Source organism: Mobula birostris, chromosome 12, assembly GCF_030028105.1.
Source record: "Mobula birostris isolate sMobBir1 chromosome 12, sMobBir1.hap1, whole genome shotgun sequence".
NCBI lineage: Eukaryota > Metazoa > Chordata > Chondrichthyes > Myliobatiformes > Myliobatidae > Mobula > Mobula birostris.
In genome coordinates, this window is record NC_092381.1 from 16,070,869 (window position 1) to 16,086,596 (window position 15,728).

The following is a 15,728-nucleotide window of genomic DNA, read 5'->3' on the forward strand; positions in this document are numbered from 1 at the left end:
ACTAATGACTCTATGATCTCTTCAGCCACCTCTTTCAGAACTTGGGGTGTATACCATCTGGTCCAGATGATTTATCTACCTTCAGAATTTTCTGTTTCCCAAGAACCTTCTCTCTAGTTATGGTAACTTCACACTCTTCATGCCCCCCTGACACCTAGAACTTTGACCATATTGCTAGTGTCTTCCTCAATGAAGACTGATGCAAAATACTTACTCAATTCATCTGTTATTTTGTTGTCCCCCATTACTACCTTCCCAGCACTGTTTACTTGCAGTCCAATATCCACTCTCGCCTCTCATTAACACTTCATATATCTGAAGAAACTTTTAGTATTCTCTTTAATATTACTGGCTAGCTTACTTTCATATTCCATCTTTAACTTCTGAATGACTTTTTAGTTGTCTTCTGTTGGTTTTTAAAAGCTTCCCAATCCTCTGACTTCCCAATATCTTTTTTTTCTATTATAATGCCCTCTCTTTGGCTATTGTGTTGGTTTTGACTTCCCTTGTTAGCCATGGTTTAGTCATCTTTCCTTTGGAATAATTCTTTCTCCTTGGAATGTATATATCCAGTGCCTTCTGAAAGGTTTCCAGAAATTCCAGCCATTGCTGCTCTGCCATCATCCCTGCCAGTGTTCTTTGCCAATCAATTCTGGACATCTCCTCTCTGAAACCTCTTTAATTCCATTTACTGCACTGTAATACTGATATATCTGACTTTAGCTTCTTCTCAAATTTCAGGATGAATTCAATCATATTATGATCACTTGCCCCTAATGGTTCTTTTAATTTACGCTCTCTAATCAAATCTGGTCCATTGCACCCAATCCAGAATATCTGATCCTCTAGTGGGCTCAACCAAAAGCTGCTCTAAAAAGCTTTCTCATAGGCACTCTAGATACTTCCCTCATGTAATCCAGCAACAACCTGATTTTCCCAATCTAACTGCATGTTGAATCCCCCCTTGACTATTGTAACTTTGCCCGTTTTGGCATGTATTTTCTCCTGCTGTAATTTTTAGGCCATATACATAGTGCTGTTTTGGAGTCTGTATATACAACTCCCATCATGGTCCTTAAACCCTTGCAGTTCCTTAGCTCTGTCACAAAGGAGGATTTTAAGTATCTCTGCTCAGACTCTAGCAATTTCTGTACTTGTCTCCTGAGGGCTCACCTTGAGTATTGTGAACAGTTTTGGACCCCTCATGTTAGAAAAGATGTGCTGGCATTGGAGAGGGTCCAAAGGAGTTTCACAAGGATGATTCGAGGAATTAAAGGGTTATCATATGAGGAACGTTTGATGGCTTTGGGTCTGTACTCACTGAAATTCAGAAGGATGAGGGGGGATCTCATTGAAACCTTTCGAATGTTGAAAGGCCTAGACAGAGTAGATGTGGAAAGGATATTTCCCATGGTGGGAAAGTCTAGGACAAGAGGGCACAGCCTCAGGATAGAGGGGCACCCTTTCAAAACAGAGATGCAGAGAAATTTCTTTAGCCCAAGGATGGTGAATTTGTGTAATTTGTTGCCAAGTGCAGCTGTGGAGGCCAGGTCGTTGGGTGTATTTAAGACAAAAATTGATAGGTTCTTGATTGGACATGGCATCAAAGGTTACAGGGAGAAGCCTGGGAGCTGGGGTTGGAGAGGAGATAGAAAAAAAGAATCAGCCATGATTGAATGGTGGAGCAGGCTCGATAGGCCAGATTGCCTAATTCTGCTCCTATGTCTTATGGGTTTTATGGTCTTATGGGTCAGAGAGAACAACTTCTCAGGCTCTAGTGACTTATCCACCTCAATTTAACTCAGGGTAACAAACACCTCTGTTTCTGTCATCTGTGCAAGATTCATGAAGTTGATGCCATTTTGTCTCACTTCTACAGACTCTGTTGATTTCCAGAATAAATGTAGATGCAAAGTATTCATTTAAGATCAACACCATCTGTTTTAGCTCTAAACATGCATTACCATTCTGGTCTTCCAAAGGACCAATTTTGTCCATTGTAATCATTCTGCTCTTAGCATGTCTATAGAATTCCTAAGGATTCTCCTCCACCTTGTCTGCTAGAACAACTTCATGCCTTCTTTTAGCCCTCCTGATTTCATTCTTAAGTGTTCCCTTGCATTTCTTCACTTCCATAAGCACATCGTTTGATACTGCTTGCCCATACCTGCTATGCACCTCCTTTTTTTCCCTTAACCAAGTCCTCGATACCTCTTGAAAACAAGGGTTCCCTACAATAACTGTAGGGAACCTTTGTTTTCAAGAGGTATCTTTACCTTTTATTCCGATGGGCACATTGTGCACAGTGTAACTATTACAGGGATTTTCACATTGAAATGTGGAATTGTCTTTCACAGGCAAACATAATTATTGCTGAACCCAATCCTCTGCATGGAGACACCCCATACACCCTGCAGTATGGAGGATGTGGGGAGAAGGGCCATTACATTCACCTTACACCAAACTTCCTACTAAATGACAGTCTGGTTCAAGTTTATGGCAAAAAAGGTAAGTTAACCTCTTTAGAGCATCTATTTTGAAGCTGATGGAATTGTGTCTTGGGTTTCCAGTGACAACCTGGAGAAACAAAGAAGAAATTAGCGGTTTTGTGAAAAATTTATGCCTGTTGGTACGTGAAATGAGCACTTATAAACCACACTTTGTTCGGGTGAGTGACAGGAGAGTAAGGGTGGAGTTGGGGGAGGCTTGACTAGGACATAGAAAAGTGGATCAGGGATGTGGAAATACTAATGGTGGTAATCTGAGAGCCAGCACGTCTCACTGGGCCAAATCTCCTCTTAAGAGAAATGAGACATATCACTGCGGTATTTAAACATTCAGAAATGTGATTTTTTATAGCAGTGAATTAAAGTATTACACTGGAAAAATGCACTTTTTTGGTGGATGTCAGGAGGATTATGCTGGAATTGCTGGGTGTGAATAAAGTACAAGATAGATGAATTGGGAATACGATAAATGTTAGTAATCTAGGTAGGTGATGGGACTTAGATTTAGATTTCTTTATTATTACCCACATGTACATCGAAACATAGAGTGAAATGTGTCATTTGCATTAACAGCCAACACAATCTGAGGATGTGCTGGAATCTGCCCTTAATTTACACATTCCAAGACCAACTTGGCATGACTCCCCACTATGTTCAGCAGTGCAACAGTACAACATGAAGTCAATACTTAACAAGCAATAAAAATGAAACAAACACCTTTGCCAACACCTCTCCCTACTATGTGCATGTGAGTGTGCGCGCGCACACACACACACACACCCCTTCAACCCCAGACAATAAGGTTGGAGTTGATCAGTATGACTGGGGCATGTGAGAAGTGGATTGGGAATGGGGAAATACTGATGGTATTCATCTGAGACCTGGCATAGACACAACGGATAAAATGCCCTTTTCCTATGTTATAGAAATAAGAGATAGGAGAAATATCGTACCAATAGCTAAATGTTCTGAAAAGTGATTGTTAACAACTGCAAGGAGTTAGTACACTCTCCCTGTGACTGTATAGGTTTCCTCCTGCTGCTGTGGCTTCCTCCCACATTCCAAGGGTGTGTGGGTTAGTAGGTTAATTAGTTGCATGGGTTAATTGGACAGTGCAGGCCTAATGGGACAGAAGATTACGCTACTGTGCTGTATCTCAATTTTTTTTTTAATTAATGCATTGTATTGAACAAATACACTTCTTTTCCTATAGAACGAACATTTGTTCATGAATGGGCCCACCAACAGTGGGGCGTATTTAATGAATACGATGATCAGGTGCCCTTTTACAGATCTAGTGATGGAATCGTTGAGGCAACAAGGCGAGGCACTTCAAATTAAGTTTTTGGTGGCCTTGATGAAGATCTTTATATTCCTACTAGCTGTATATGAAGTTCCAGAAAACTGGAGAATAGTCATTATTGTTTCTTTGCTTAAGAATAGCATTTGCTAATCTAGCAAATTATAGGCAGGTGAGCTGCACATCAACCTTGGGGAAGCTATTGGAGAGGAATCTTAGGTATAGGATCTACTCATTTTTGGAAAAGCGTGGATTTATTAAGGTAGTCAGCATGACTTTGGGTAGAGCAGACCAGGTCTTATGAACCTGAATCAGTCTTTAGAGGAGGTGACCAAGGTGACTGATGAAGGTAGGGCAGTGAATGTTGGCCATGTGGATTTTAGTTAATCAGCAACACACTGACAAAGTGCTGATGGTGGTAGAGCAAGTTCCCAGGAAAGAGCAGCATTTTGTGTGTGTTGTTCTGGAGTTTAGCAAATCTTTTGACAAAAGCCCTTCATGGTAGTCTGATCCAGAAGATTAAAACACAATGGGATTCATGGAGATTTATAGTTTGGATTCAGAATTGGCTTGGCAAAATGGTGGCGATGGAGGTTTTTGAGGAGCAGAGAAAGATGATTGATCATGGTAGGGCAATAAATCCTGTCTAAATGGACTAGAAATTTCCCTGTTTAGAAGTCTGTGAGTAGTGCTGTTCTGCAGGGATCAGTGCTGGGACCTCTGTCATTTAAAATCTATATAAATGACTTGGACTGGATCCCTGTTAAGACCTCAGCAATCTCCTTTCTTTCCTCTGTCAATAATCTAGAATAAATACCATCCATGGGGATTTATCCACCTTGATGTTCTTAAAGAGACCTAACACCTCATGCTTCTTGATATCAAAATGCTCTAGAATATTAACATACCCCAGGCTGATCTCACAGTCTTCCATGTCCTTCTTCTTGCTGGATACTGTCCCAAAGAATTCACTTAGTATCTCCCCCACTTCTTTTGGCTCCTGTATGTTTCTACCTTCTACATCTTGGGAAGTCATGTTACAGCTGAATAAAGGCTTGGTTGGGTCAATTTGGGAATATTGTGTGCAGCTCTGGTCACCACACAAAGGAAGGCTTTGGAGAGGGTGTGGAAGACATTAGCCAGGATGTTCCCTGAATCATCTATAAATGTAGATTGGAAAATTCAGATTATTTTATGTGAAGTTGACCAGATAGAAGTATATAAAACTATGAGATTGTCATGGTCCGGTCCGTGAAGTCCGCATTCTGGTACACGGTCCGGTCCGTGGACTCAGGACTCCGAGTCTTCCAGCTGTCCCTTGTTTGAGTTAATCATAGGCACCTGATTCCCATCTTTGGGCTTGCAATATAAGTAGCCTTGGAATTGATTGGGGGGTGCTGGTTTGTCCTCTTTAGAGCAACCTGCTGATGGAAGGCTAGTAGCACAATTTATGATCTCTTGGCTTGGTTGGAGGACCACTGCTTCATGGAGCCTTGTTGCCACTTGCTGGATTCATCTTTGTGGTATGGATTTGGCTGTTTCCTGGGCCAGCTGAGTGGCTGTCAGCCACTCTAAGCTAGGTAGGGATCTGGCTGTTTCTGTAGCCAGCTGAGGTTGCTGGCTGAACTAAGACTTGGAGCTTCCCTGAAGCAGAGATGGAACTGTCTGTTGTTCTTTGGTGTTTGTCCCTTCTTGTCCTTGTCTCTGTGGGGTGAGCTAGACTATTTTGTGATTGCTCTGTGGGGGGATCTATCTTGTCTTGTCCTTGCCTCTGTTGGGTAAGTCTGACTGCTCTGCTGTTACCTGATGGAGGGACCTGTCCCACCTTGGTGTAGAGATGAAGTTGAGTCCTGGCTTATTGAAGGATAAGTCCCAGCTCTATGTTGATGTTTGGTTCCCAGTCTGTGTCTGAGCTCCAAGAACCCGAGCCTCGACGATCCCGCAGCCGAGCTCAAGACCCGAGACCCTGAGCCTCGACGATCCCGCAGCCGAGCTCAAGACCCGAGACCCTGAGCCTCGACGATCCCGCAGCTGAGCTCAAGACCCGAGACCCTGAGCCTCGACGATCCCGCAGCCGAGCTCAAGACCCGAGACCCCGAGCCTCAAGAGCTAAGACCCCAGCCTGTCTCCAAGCTTAGGCCTCGGGACCCCAGCCATGTCCTGTCCTGAAGCCATGTTATGACCTTCCCTGGTTCTGGGGTCTGAGCCCAAGGCAAGACCCAGGTTCTGGGTCCTTGTCCAGTCTTGGGCCTGGAGTCCAACCCTTGTCTCCTAGTCCTGGTCCTGCTTTCCCTAGCCCAAGTCTGTGTTCTTGTCCCTGCTCCTTGCCTGAATTCTGTCATGTCCCTACTCTAGTCAAGTCCTGTTCTTTGTACTTCAGTGTCTGTGTCTTGCATTTGGGTCTGTTCCCAGCACCCCCTGTGACAGATGAACAGACAGGTTACCCAAGAGACCCTGTGGATGGTGAAACCTAGACACACAAAATGCTGGAGGAACTCAGCAGGTCAGGCAGCATCTGTGGTGAAAATGAAACAGTTTATATTTCAGGCCGATGTTGCCACAGATAGCTGTGGAGACCATGTCATTGGATATACTTAAAGTGGATGTTGATAGGTTCTTGATGCAAAACTATGAAATTAGAATTACAAACACAAAAATCTGAAGATGCTGGAGTCCAAAGCTACACAGCAAGCCAGGTAGCATCTATGGAAAAGAGTAAGCAGTTGAAGTTTTGAGACCAAAATTGACAAGTTCCTCCAGCATCTTGTGTATGTTGCCATGAAATTAGAATAGAGATAAATAGGAATCTCTTTAGCCAGAGGGAGGTGTATCTGTTGAATCATTGCCACATGCAGATTCATTAGGTAAAATTAAAGTGGAGATTCATAGGTTCTTGATGAGTAAGAACACCAAAAACTATGAGAAAATGGGGTTGAGAGGGATATTAAAAGAGCCAGGATAGAATACTGGAGCAGACTTAATGGGTCATATAGCTAATTCTGCTTCAGTGTCTTGTGGGACACCTTTATTGGACATGATAGTGTCTTGGCCAAAACCATCCTATGTTTACATCCCTGCATAGATACTGGCTGACCCGTGAGTTCCTGAAGTATTTTGTGTCTGTTGCATAGATAAGGTAGATTGTCAGTCTTTTCCAAGGGTGAACATTTCAATTAATAGAGCACAGATTTGTTTGAGGGAGAATGTTTAAAGGGGATGTGTGAATTAAGATTTTTTTTACACAGAATGGTAGGTGCCTGGAATACTTTGCAGGGAAACTGGTAGAAGCAGATACAATAGTGACCTTGGAGACAGGAGGGCATTGGAGGGGATAGAGATCATGTGCAGACAGATGGGATTTGTTCCTGTGCTGAGCTCTTCTGTGTTCTATGTGTACCTCCCACCTGAGGGAAATTCCAATTTTTGGCCTTTTCTAATAAAGCTGGCACACAATTACTCAATGGTTAATTATAAAACTGTCACTCAGAAACAAATCTGATTTATTTTTTTTGTTAGTCTTTCAGGTGTTCAAAGGAGGTAGAAGGACTGGTTAAAGATTGTAGTGAAGGTGACTGTTTAGACTGTACCATTAATAAAAAAACAGGATTGCCAGATGGATATTGTACATTTTATCCAGAGAAGAACCAGAGTACATCTTCAGTAATGTATAATCAAGGACTGAAAAATATAAGTGGAGTTACCAGACTGCATTCTGAATGTTGATGAATTTCTGTACCAGTGATTGCTCCTCAGCCACAGTTGATCATGGTAGAGCATCGTCAAAGTAATATCCCAGGTCAACTTAACTTCAGCTGCTTCAAAATCAGGTTTATTACTTGAATTTCAAATTTATTGTCATTGAACTGTATACATGTGTACCCTGCCAAGCAAAACCATGTTGCTCCAGACTAAGGTGTACAACACAGTACATGTAACTTACACAGAACACAGTAGTACTACCACAAATAAATTAACAAATAATAAAATGTATTCCAGAAGATTGACACTTAGCATAAGGTGCATTTACAACACACGTCAAAAAGAAAGTTTAACGATACTGATGTTTCATAAGTGATGAGAACATGTTGGTAGTAGTGAGTTCAACCATCTCACAGGGAAAGACTGTTTCCCATCCTAACAGTCCTTGTCTTAATTCTGTAGTGCCTCCTGCCTGATGGTAGGAATCAGAGTTTATGGGACAGGTGGGAGGTACCCTTGACAATGCCAAGCACCTTGTATACTCCTAATAAGTATTCCAGATGACTGGAAGAGACCCTGACCATCATCTTAGCAGTCCTCGTGATCCTTTGTAGGGTCTTGCGGTCAGGTGGCTTGTAATTCTGGTAACAGATAGTGATGCATTTTGTCAGGGCACGCTAATGGTGCTCCAGTAAAAGTTGATTAGCAGTCTGAACAGCAACAGACCAAGCATGCAGCCATAGGGTTTGGGGGGGTGAGGGGTGGTTGGTAGTGCTGGAGCTAGAAGTGTTGCTGCCAACACAGACTATCTGGGGTCTTTGTGTCAAAAAGTCTAAGATCCAGTTACAGAGGTGCTGAAACCCAACAAGGCCAGATTACCCATCAGCTTCCAAGGGATGATCGTATTAAACACCAAGCTGAAGTCAATAACCAGCACCCTGGTGTATGAGGCACCATTTTTCAGGTGGGATAAGGACAGAGGCTATTAGCATTGACATAGGTGGCGAAATTTGTCATTTTGCAGCAGCAGTGCACTTCAATACCTAAAAATTACTATAAAAATAAATCAATATTGAAAGAGGTAAATAGTGAAGTAGTGTTCGTATGTTCATTTCAAAACATGAAGATAGGGTGGAAGAAGCTTGCCCTAAAGTATGGAGTGTGGGTCTTCACACTCCTGAACTTCTACCTGGAGGGTATAATGAGAAGTGGGGCATGTCTTACACAGTGAAAGTTCTTAATGATGAATGCACCTTCTTTAGGCAGCACTTTTTGAAGATATCCTCTATTTGAAGTTCAAAGTAAATTTATTCACCAAATACATACATTCCACCAGATACTACCCTGAGATTCATTTTCTTGTGGGCATTCACAGAAGAATAGTGGTTAGCACAGTGATTTACAGTACAGGTGACCCAGGATCAATTCCCTTAGTTTGTACATTCTCCCCATGAACATGAAGGTTTCCTCCCACAGTTGAAAGATGTATCAGTTGATAGGTTAATTGGCCATTGTAAATTGTCCTTTGATTAGGCTAGGATTAAGTCAGGGATTTGCTGGGCGATGTGACTCAAAGGGTGAGAGGGCCTATTCTGTGCTGTGTCTCAATAAATGAATAAAGAAACACAGTCAATGAAAGACTGTAAATAAAGACAAACAACAAATTATGCAAAATCAAATCAAAGTAATTAATTAATATCAAGAACATGAGCTGCAGAGTTCTTGAAAGTAACTCTGTATTTTGTGGAATCAGTTCAGTGTTGTGAGTGAAGTTATTCACTCTGGTTCAGGAGTCTGATGAGTGATGGGTTATAACTGTTCCTGAACCTGGGGGTGTGGGACCTAAGGCTTCTGTATCTTCTTCCTGATGTCAGCAGTGAGAGGAGAGTATAGCCTGAATGGTGGGGTCCTCGATTATGGATGCTGCTTTCCTGCAACAGTGCTCCTTGTAGATGTGCTCAATGGTGGGGAGGGCTTTACCTCTAATGGATAGGGCTACAAACATAGAAAACCTACAGCACAATACAGGCCCTTTGGCCCACAAAGCTGTGCTGATCATATCCTTGCCTTAGAACTACCTAGACTTAGCCAAAGCTCTCTATTTTTCTAAGCTCCATGTACCTATCCAGGAATCTCTTGAAAGACCTTATCATTTCTGCCTCTACCACTGCCGCCGGGAGCCCGTTCCACGCACTCATCTCTCTCTGCGTTTTATAAGAAAAAAAAAAATTACCCTGACGTCTCCTCTGTACCTGCTTCCAAGCACCTTAAAACTATACCCTCTCATGCTAGCCATTTTAGCCCTGGGAAAAAGCCTCTGACTATCTACATGATCAATGCCTCTCATTATCTCTATTGGGTCACCTTTCATCTTCTGTCACTCCAAGGAGAAAAGGCCAACTTCACTCAACCTATGGCATGCTCCCCAATCCAGGCAACGTCCTTGTAAATCTCCTCTGCATCCTTTCTATGGTTTCCATGTCCTTTCTGTAGTGAACTGGCCAGAACTGAGCACAGTACTCCAAGTGGGGTCTGACCAGGTTCTTATATAGCTGCAACATTACCTCTCGGCTCTTAAACTCAATCCCACGGTTGATGAAGGCCAATGCACCGTATGCCTTCTTAACAACAGAGTCAAACTGCGTAGCAGCTTTAAGTGTCTTATGGACTCGGACCCCAAGATCCCTCTGATCCTCCACACTGCCAAGAGTCTTACCATTAATGCTATATTCTGCCATCATATTTGACCCACCAAAATGAACCACCTCACACTTATCTGGGTTGAACTCCATCTTCCACTTCTCAACCCAATTTTGCATCCTAACAATGTCCCGCTGTAACCTCTGAAAGCCCTCCACACTATCCACAAGACACCTTTGTATCATCAGCAAATTTACTAACCCATCCCTCCACTTCCTCATCCAGGTCATTTATAAAGATCACAAAGAATAGGGGTCCCAGAACATATTCCTGCTGCACACCACTGGTGACTGAGCTCCATGTAGCATATAACCCATCTACAACCACTCTTTGCCTTCTGTGGGCAAGTCAGTTCTGGATCCACAAAGCAATGTCCCCTTGGATCCCATGCCTCCTTACTTTCTCAATAAGCCTTGCATGGGGTACCTTACCAAATGCCTTGCTAAAATCCATATACTCTACATCTATGGCTCTACCTTCATCATTGTGTTCAGTCACATCTTCAAAAAATTCAATCAGGCTCGTAAGGCACGACCTACCTTTGACAAAGCCATGCTGACTATTCCTAATCATACTATGCCTCTTCAAATGTTCGTAAATTCTGCCTCCCAGGATCTTCTCCATCAACTGCAGTAAGACTCAGTGGCCTGTAATTTCCTGGGCTATTTCTACTCCCGTTCTTGAATGAGGGAACAACATCCACAACCTTCCAGTCCTCCGGAACCTCTCCTGTCCTTATTGATAATGTGAAGATCATCGCCAGGGGCTCAGCAATTTCCTCCCTTGCTTCCCACAGTAGTCTGGGGTACGTCCTGTCCTGTCCCGTTGACTTATCCAACTTGATACTTTCCAAAAGGTCCAGCACATCCTCTTCATTTATATCTATATGCTCAAGCTTTTCAGTCCGTTGTAAGTCATCCCTACAAACACCAAGAATCTTTTCCGTAGTGAATACTGAAGCGAAGTATTCATTCAATACCTCTGCTATCTCCTTTGTTTCCATACCCACTTTTTCACTATCACACTTGATTGGTCCTATTCTCTCATGTCTTATCCTCTTGCTCTTCACATACTTTTGTATCCACTACTTTTGTAGGCTTTTCTGTTCAAGGGTATTGGTGTTTCCATACTACACCATAATGCAACCAGTCAATTTGCTCTCAACTGTGCTGACTGTTCACAAACTTCTAAGAAATTAGAGGTGTTGCTGTGCCTTGTTTAAAATATAATGGACCCCGGACAGATCCTCTGAACTGATAGCACCGCGGAATTTAAAGTACTGACACCCTTCACCACTGGTTCCCTAATGATTAGCTTGTGGACCCCTGGATTTCTTCTCTGTAGTCAATAATCAGCTCTTTGGTTTTGCTGACATTGAGTGAGAGGTTGCTGTTGTGGCATCATTCATCCAAAATTTCAATTTCCCTCCTATATTTTGATTCATCACCACCTTTGATTCAGCCAACATCAGTGGAGTCACTATCATCATCATCAGGTGCCGTGCCTAGTTTGAGCTTTGACTGCCATGGCCCACACACTCCTGTTAAGGGGTTAAGTGGAACAATTCATTGGCATTCATTTCCAGTTCTCTGGCTGCTGTCTCCATCATCATTTGTCCTTGCCTTCCTCTAGCTTTCTTCCCTTCAATCTTTCACATAATTACTGTGCATTCTAACTCTTTCCTAATCAGATGTCCAATGAAGTTACGTTGAGTTTGCTCTGTTCATGACATCCTCGTTAGATATTTGTTTCATCCAAGATATTCTTTGCATCCTCCTCAAAAACCACATCTCTGCTGCTTCAATTCATTTCCTCATGTTGCTAGATATTGTCCAACATTCTGAGCCATATAACATAACTGGATAAACGTAACATTTCAGTACTCCGAGGTGGGTTGTCATGCCTAGTTTAGTATTGATCAGTATACTCTTCATTCTCGTGAAGGTGTCTTTCACCATCCCTATTCTTTTGATGTTCATATCACTCCTGCCATCTGATGTCACCCAGCTTCCTAAATAGCAAAAGTTCTGTAATTGTTTTATGTTTTCCCCATTTCATCTCAGCCTGCAGATAGGATTCTCCTTCTTTTTGGATAACACCATACATTCCGTCTTTTTATACTTGACAGATAGACCCATTTTTGCACTTTCTTCAGCAACTATACCAGTTAAGTTTTGTAGTTTTTCCTTCATACTTGCAATTAACACAGTGTCATCAGCATATCTGAAATTATTGATGTTTTCACTGTCAACTTTGGTTCCCAAGATGTCTCTTATTTTTTGTAATATTGTTTCACTGTACACATTAAATAAATCAGGGGAGAAAACACACCCTTGTCTAACGCCTCTCTTGATTTTCGTAAACTGACTCACTTCTCCATCTATTCTTATAGCAGCAGTTTTTTCCCAGTACAGATTTCTGATTAGGTGAAGGATCCAGAGTTTCCTGTAATATTTCAAATAACTTATTGTGCTTCATTTTATCAAATTCTTTTGTGTAGTAGATAAAACAAACAAACACATCTTTTTTCACTTGAATAGCTCATTCTGATAGTATCCTTAACATCAATATTGCATTTCTTGTACCTTTGTCTTTCACAAAACCACATTGTTCTTTACCTATTTCAGCTTGTATCTTACTTTTAGCTCTTGTCATCAAAATTCTTAGAAGTATCTTGATGATATGACTCATTAAACTTATGGTCTGATGTAATTCACATTCTATTGCTCCAGGTTTCTTAGGAAGAGTGATAAATACTGATTTTTTTTTCATCTCTTCTGTTATTATTCTAGTCTCATAAATGTTATTGATTAAGTTTTTCAATTCCATAATCTTCAAGGGCAATAATTTGTTCTATTACTAATTCATCAGGACCTGGACCTTCAATGTTTTCTTAATTTCTGTTTTTTTGCCTCGATTGTCTTCAAACAATTCCTGAATATACTCAGTCCATCTGTTCATAATCTCATCTTTTTCCATGATAATGGTACCATCCTTTGCTTTCAAACATCCACCTGAAGAACAGATGAGCTTTTTACCAGTGATATTCTTGATTTGTTGATGTAACCTTTTTAGATCAGTAATAGGGATTTTTTCTATTTGCTCACATTCCTGGTTTAACCATCTTCTTTGGCTTTTTGACATAAGCTTTTAACTTTCTTATCTAAGGACTTATATTCTATATGATTTGCTTTCTTCCGTCTCCCTTCTTCCATTAGATTTTTGTTTTCATCTGTTATCCATCTGTTATTCCTTGTGCTTTTTTCTTTTTTAGGAATCATTGACTTTGCTGATTCTACCAAGGCATCCTTGAGGGAGTTAAACTTCATTTCTACATGATTGCTATCATCTTCAACAGATTCTATTTCTAGACTTTAAAATCTATTTCTTACTTCAATAGTAAATTTTTGTCTCGGGTTTTCTTCTTTAATTAATTGTGAGTAGTCAAGGGATTGTTTAGGTTTTTGCTTTAGTTTTTTAAGTTTTGCTTTTACATGTCATACTACTGGGTTATGGTCACTATTACAGTCTGCACCTGGATATGTTTTGCATTGAGTCACTGAGTTTCTAAATCTTTGTTTTATAGTAATAAAGTCAATTTGATTTCTGGTGTTATTACCTGGACTCTTCCAGGTCTACAAGCGTCTTGGATGGTTTTTAAAGTAGGCATTCATAATGACCTGATTATTCATCTTGCACTATTCTACCCATTTCTCACCCCTTTCACTTCTTTCCCTTAATCCAAATTTTCCTATGGTATTTCCATCATCACCTTGTCCTACCTTAGCATTTAGACCTCCCAAACAATAACAATATTTTGAGATTTGCGTCCATTCTTTGTTTGTTCAAGCTCTTCATAGAATTTATCTATATCCTCATTTGTTCCACCTGTTGTTGGAGCATATAGCTGTATAATTGCTAAATCAAATGGTTGTCCTCTAAATCTAACAAGGAGCGCACTTTCTGATATTGCCCAATGTCCTAAAACACTTTTTGCCATGTTTTTATCCATAAGAATTCCTACTCCATTAGTATGGGATGTTCCACAAGAATAAATTAGTGTTCTATTTCTATTCTGACATGTTCCAGCAACTATCCAATGGACTTCGCTAATTCCCATGATGTTAATCTTTAGCCTTTCCATTTCATTTATCACATTGTTCAATCTTCCTGCTTGATATAGGGTTCTTACATTCTGAGTGGCAATAATTTTCTTTTGTGTTACTTGAATTTTGTGAGCAGTAGCTTGATGACGGTCGGGGATCCCCTGCTGGCCAGAATCAACCCTACTGAGCGGAACATCTTCAGAGTTATCTTGAAGATCCTCTTAACGCTGTTGTTGTGTGTTACATTTTGAGAGTTTGACCATGGTTTTCTTAGCAAATAGATCCTAGGAAACCTAGTATCTAGCAGCAGTGGTTTGCTATTGCCTTCCATTGGGCGAACTAAAGAAATAGCCATTTCTCTTCCCAAATGTTCATCCGCCTGTACTATAGCCATTGATATTTGAGGTTCTAGCTCATCCGCCTTCTCCATCATAACTTCAATTACTGAACCTGCCGGATCTGCCGTTGGCCTTTGCTCGTATCCTGAGCAGGAACCCTTGCAGGTGCTACTGTTCCGAGTCGGAACGGCCCTGGGAGCAATTAATGACTAAGGGGTAACTCTACATTCCCCAAAGCTCTGAAAGTCCCCAATCAGAGTCTCATCACCGGTTGCAGTTTAGAGTCATACCCAGGACTAGTGGTGTCATCAACAAACTTAATTATGGCATTGGTGCTGTACTTAGCCTCACAGTCATAAGTATAAAGTGAGTAGAGCTGTGGGTGAAGCACACAACCTTGTGGTACAGCTGTGCTGATGGTGATCCTAGAGGAGGTGTTGTTATTAATCTGAATGGACCAGGGACTGCAAATGAGGAAATCGAGGATCCGATTGCACAAGGACATACTGAGACCAAGGTCTCAGAGCTTATTGATTACTTTTGAAGGGAAAATAGTTTTAACTGTGGTCAGTGAAGATCATGCTTATGTATGCATCTTCATTGTCCAAATGTCCAAAGGTTAAGTGAAGAGTTGATGAAATGGCATCTGCTGTTGATCTGCTGAGACAGTAGGCAAATTGGATTGGATACAAGTCACTTCTCAGGCAGGAGCTGATAAGTTTCATCATCAACCTCTCACAGTAGATGTAAGTGCTATTGGACAATAGCATTTGAGGCAGGTTACCATGTTCTTCTTAGAAAGCAATATAACTGAACACTGCTTGAAACAGCTTGGTAGCACAGACTGCTGAATTTAGTGGTCAATGATATCAGTAAACACTCCAGCCAGTTGATTAACACAAGACTTCAAGTACACTGAATGGGCCAGATACTCTTTGTGGGTTCACTTTCCTTAAGGATGCTCCCATGTTGGCCTCAAAGACTCACAGGGTCAGTGGGGACTGTGGGAGTTTGTGAAGGTGCCTCCATGTTCTGTCGGTCATAGCAAACATAAAACATATTGAGCTCATTTCAGAGT

At 41.4% G+C, this 15,728-nt stretch overlaps 1 protein-coding gene across 1 annotated transcript in view; it reads left to right on the top strand.

Moving 5' to 3' along the window:
• The window catches only part of LOC140206438 (calcium-activated chloride channel regulator 3A-1-like), a 74,330-nt gene that overhangs the window by 11,399 nt on the left and 47,203 nt on the right, over positions 1-15,728 (top strand). The window contains exons 2-4 of the mRNA XM_072274807.1: positions 2,358-2,508; positions 3,721-3,829; positions 7,332-7,503. Of these exons, the coding sequence (XP_072130908.1) occupies positions 2,358-2,508; positions 3,721-3,829; positions 7,332-7,503 (432 nt within the window). The remainder of the gene's footprint in view (positions 1-2,357; positions 2,509-3,720; positions 3,830-7,331; positions 7,504-15,728) is intronic.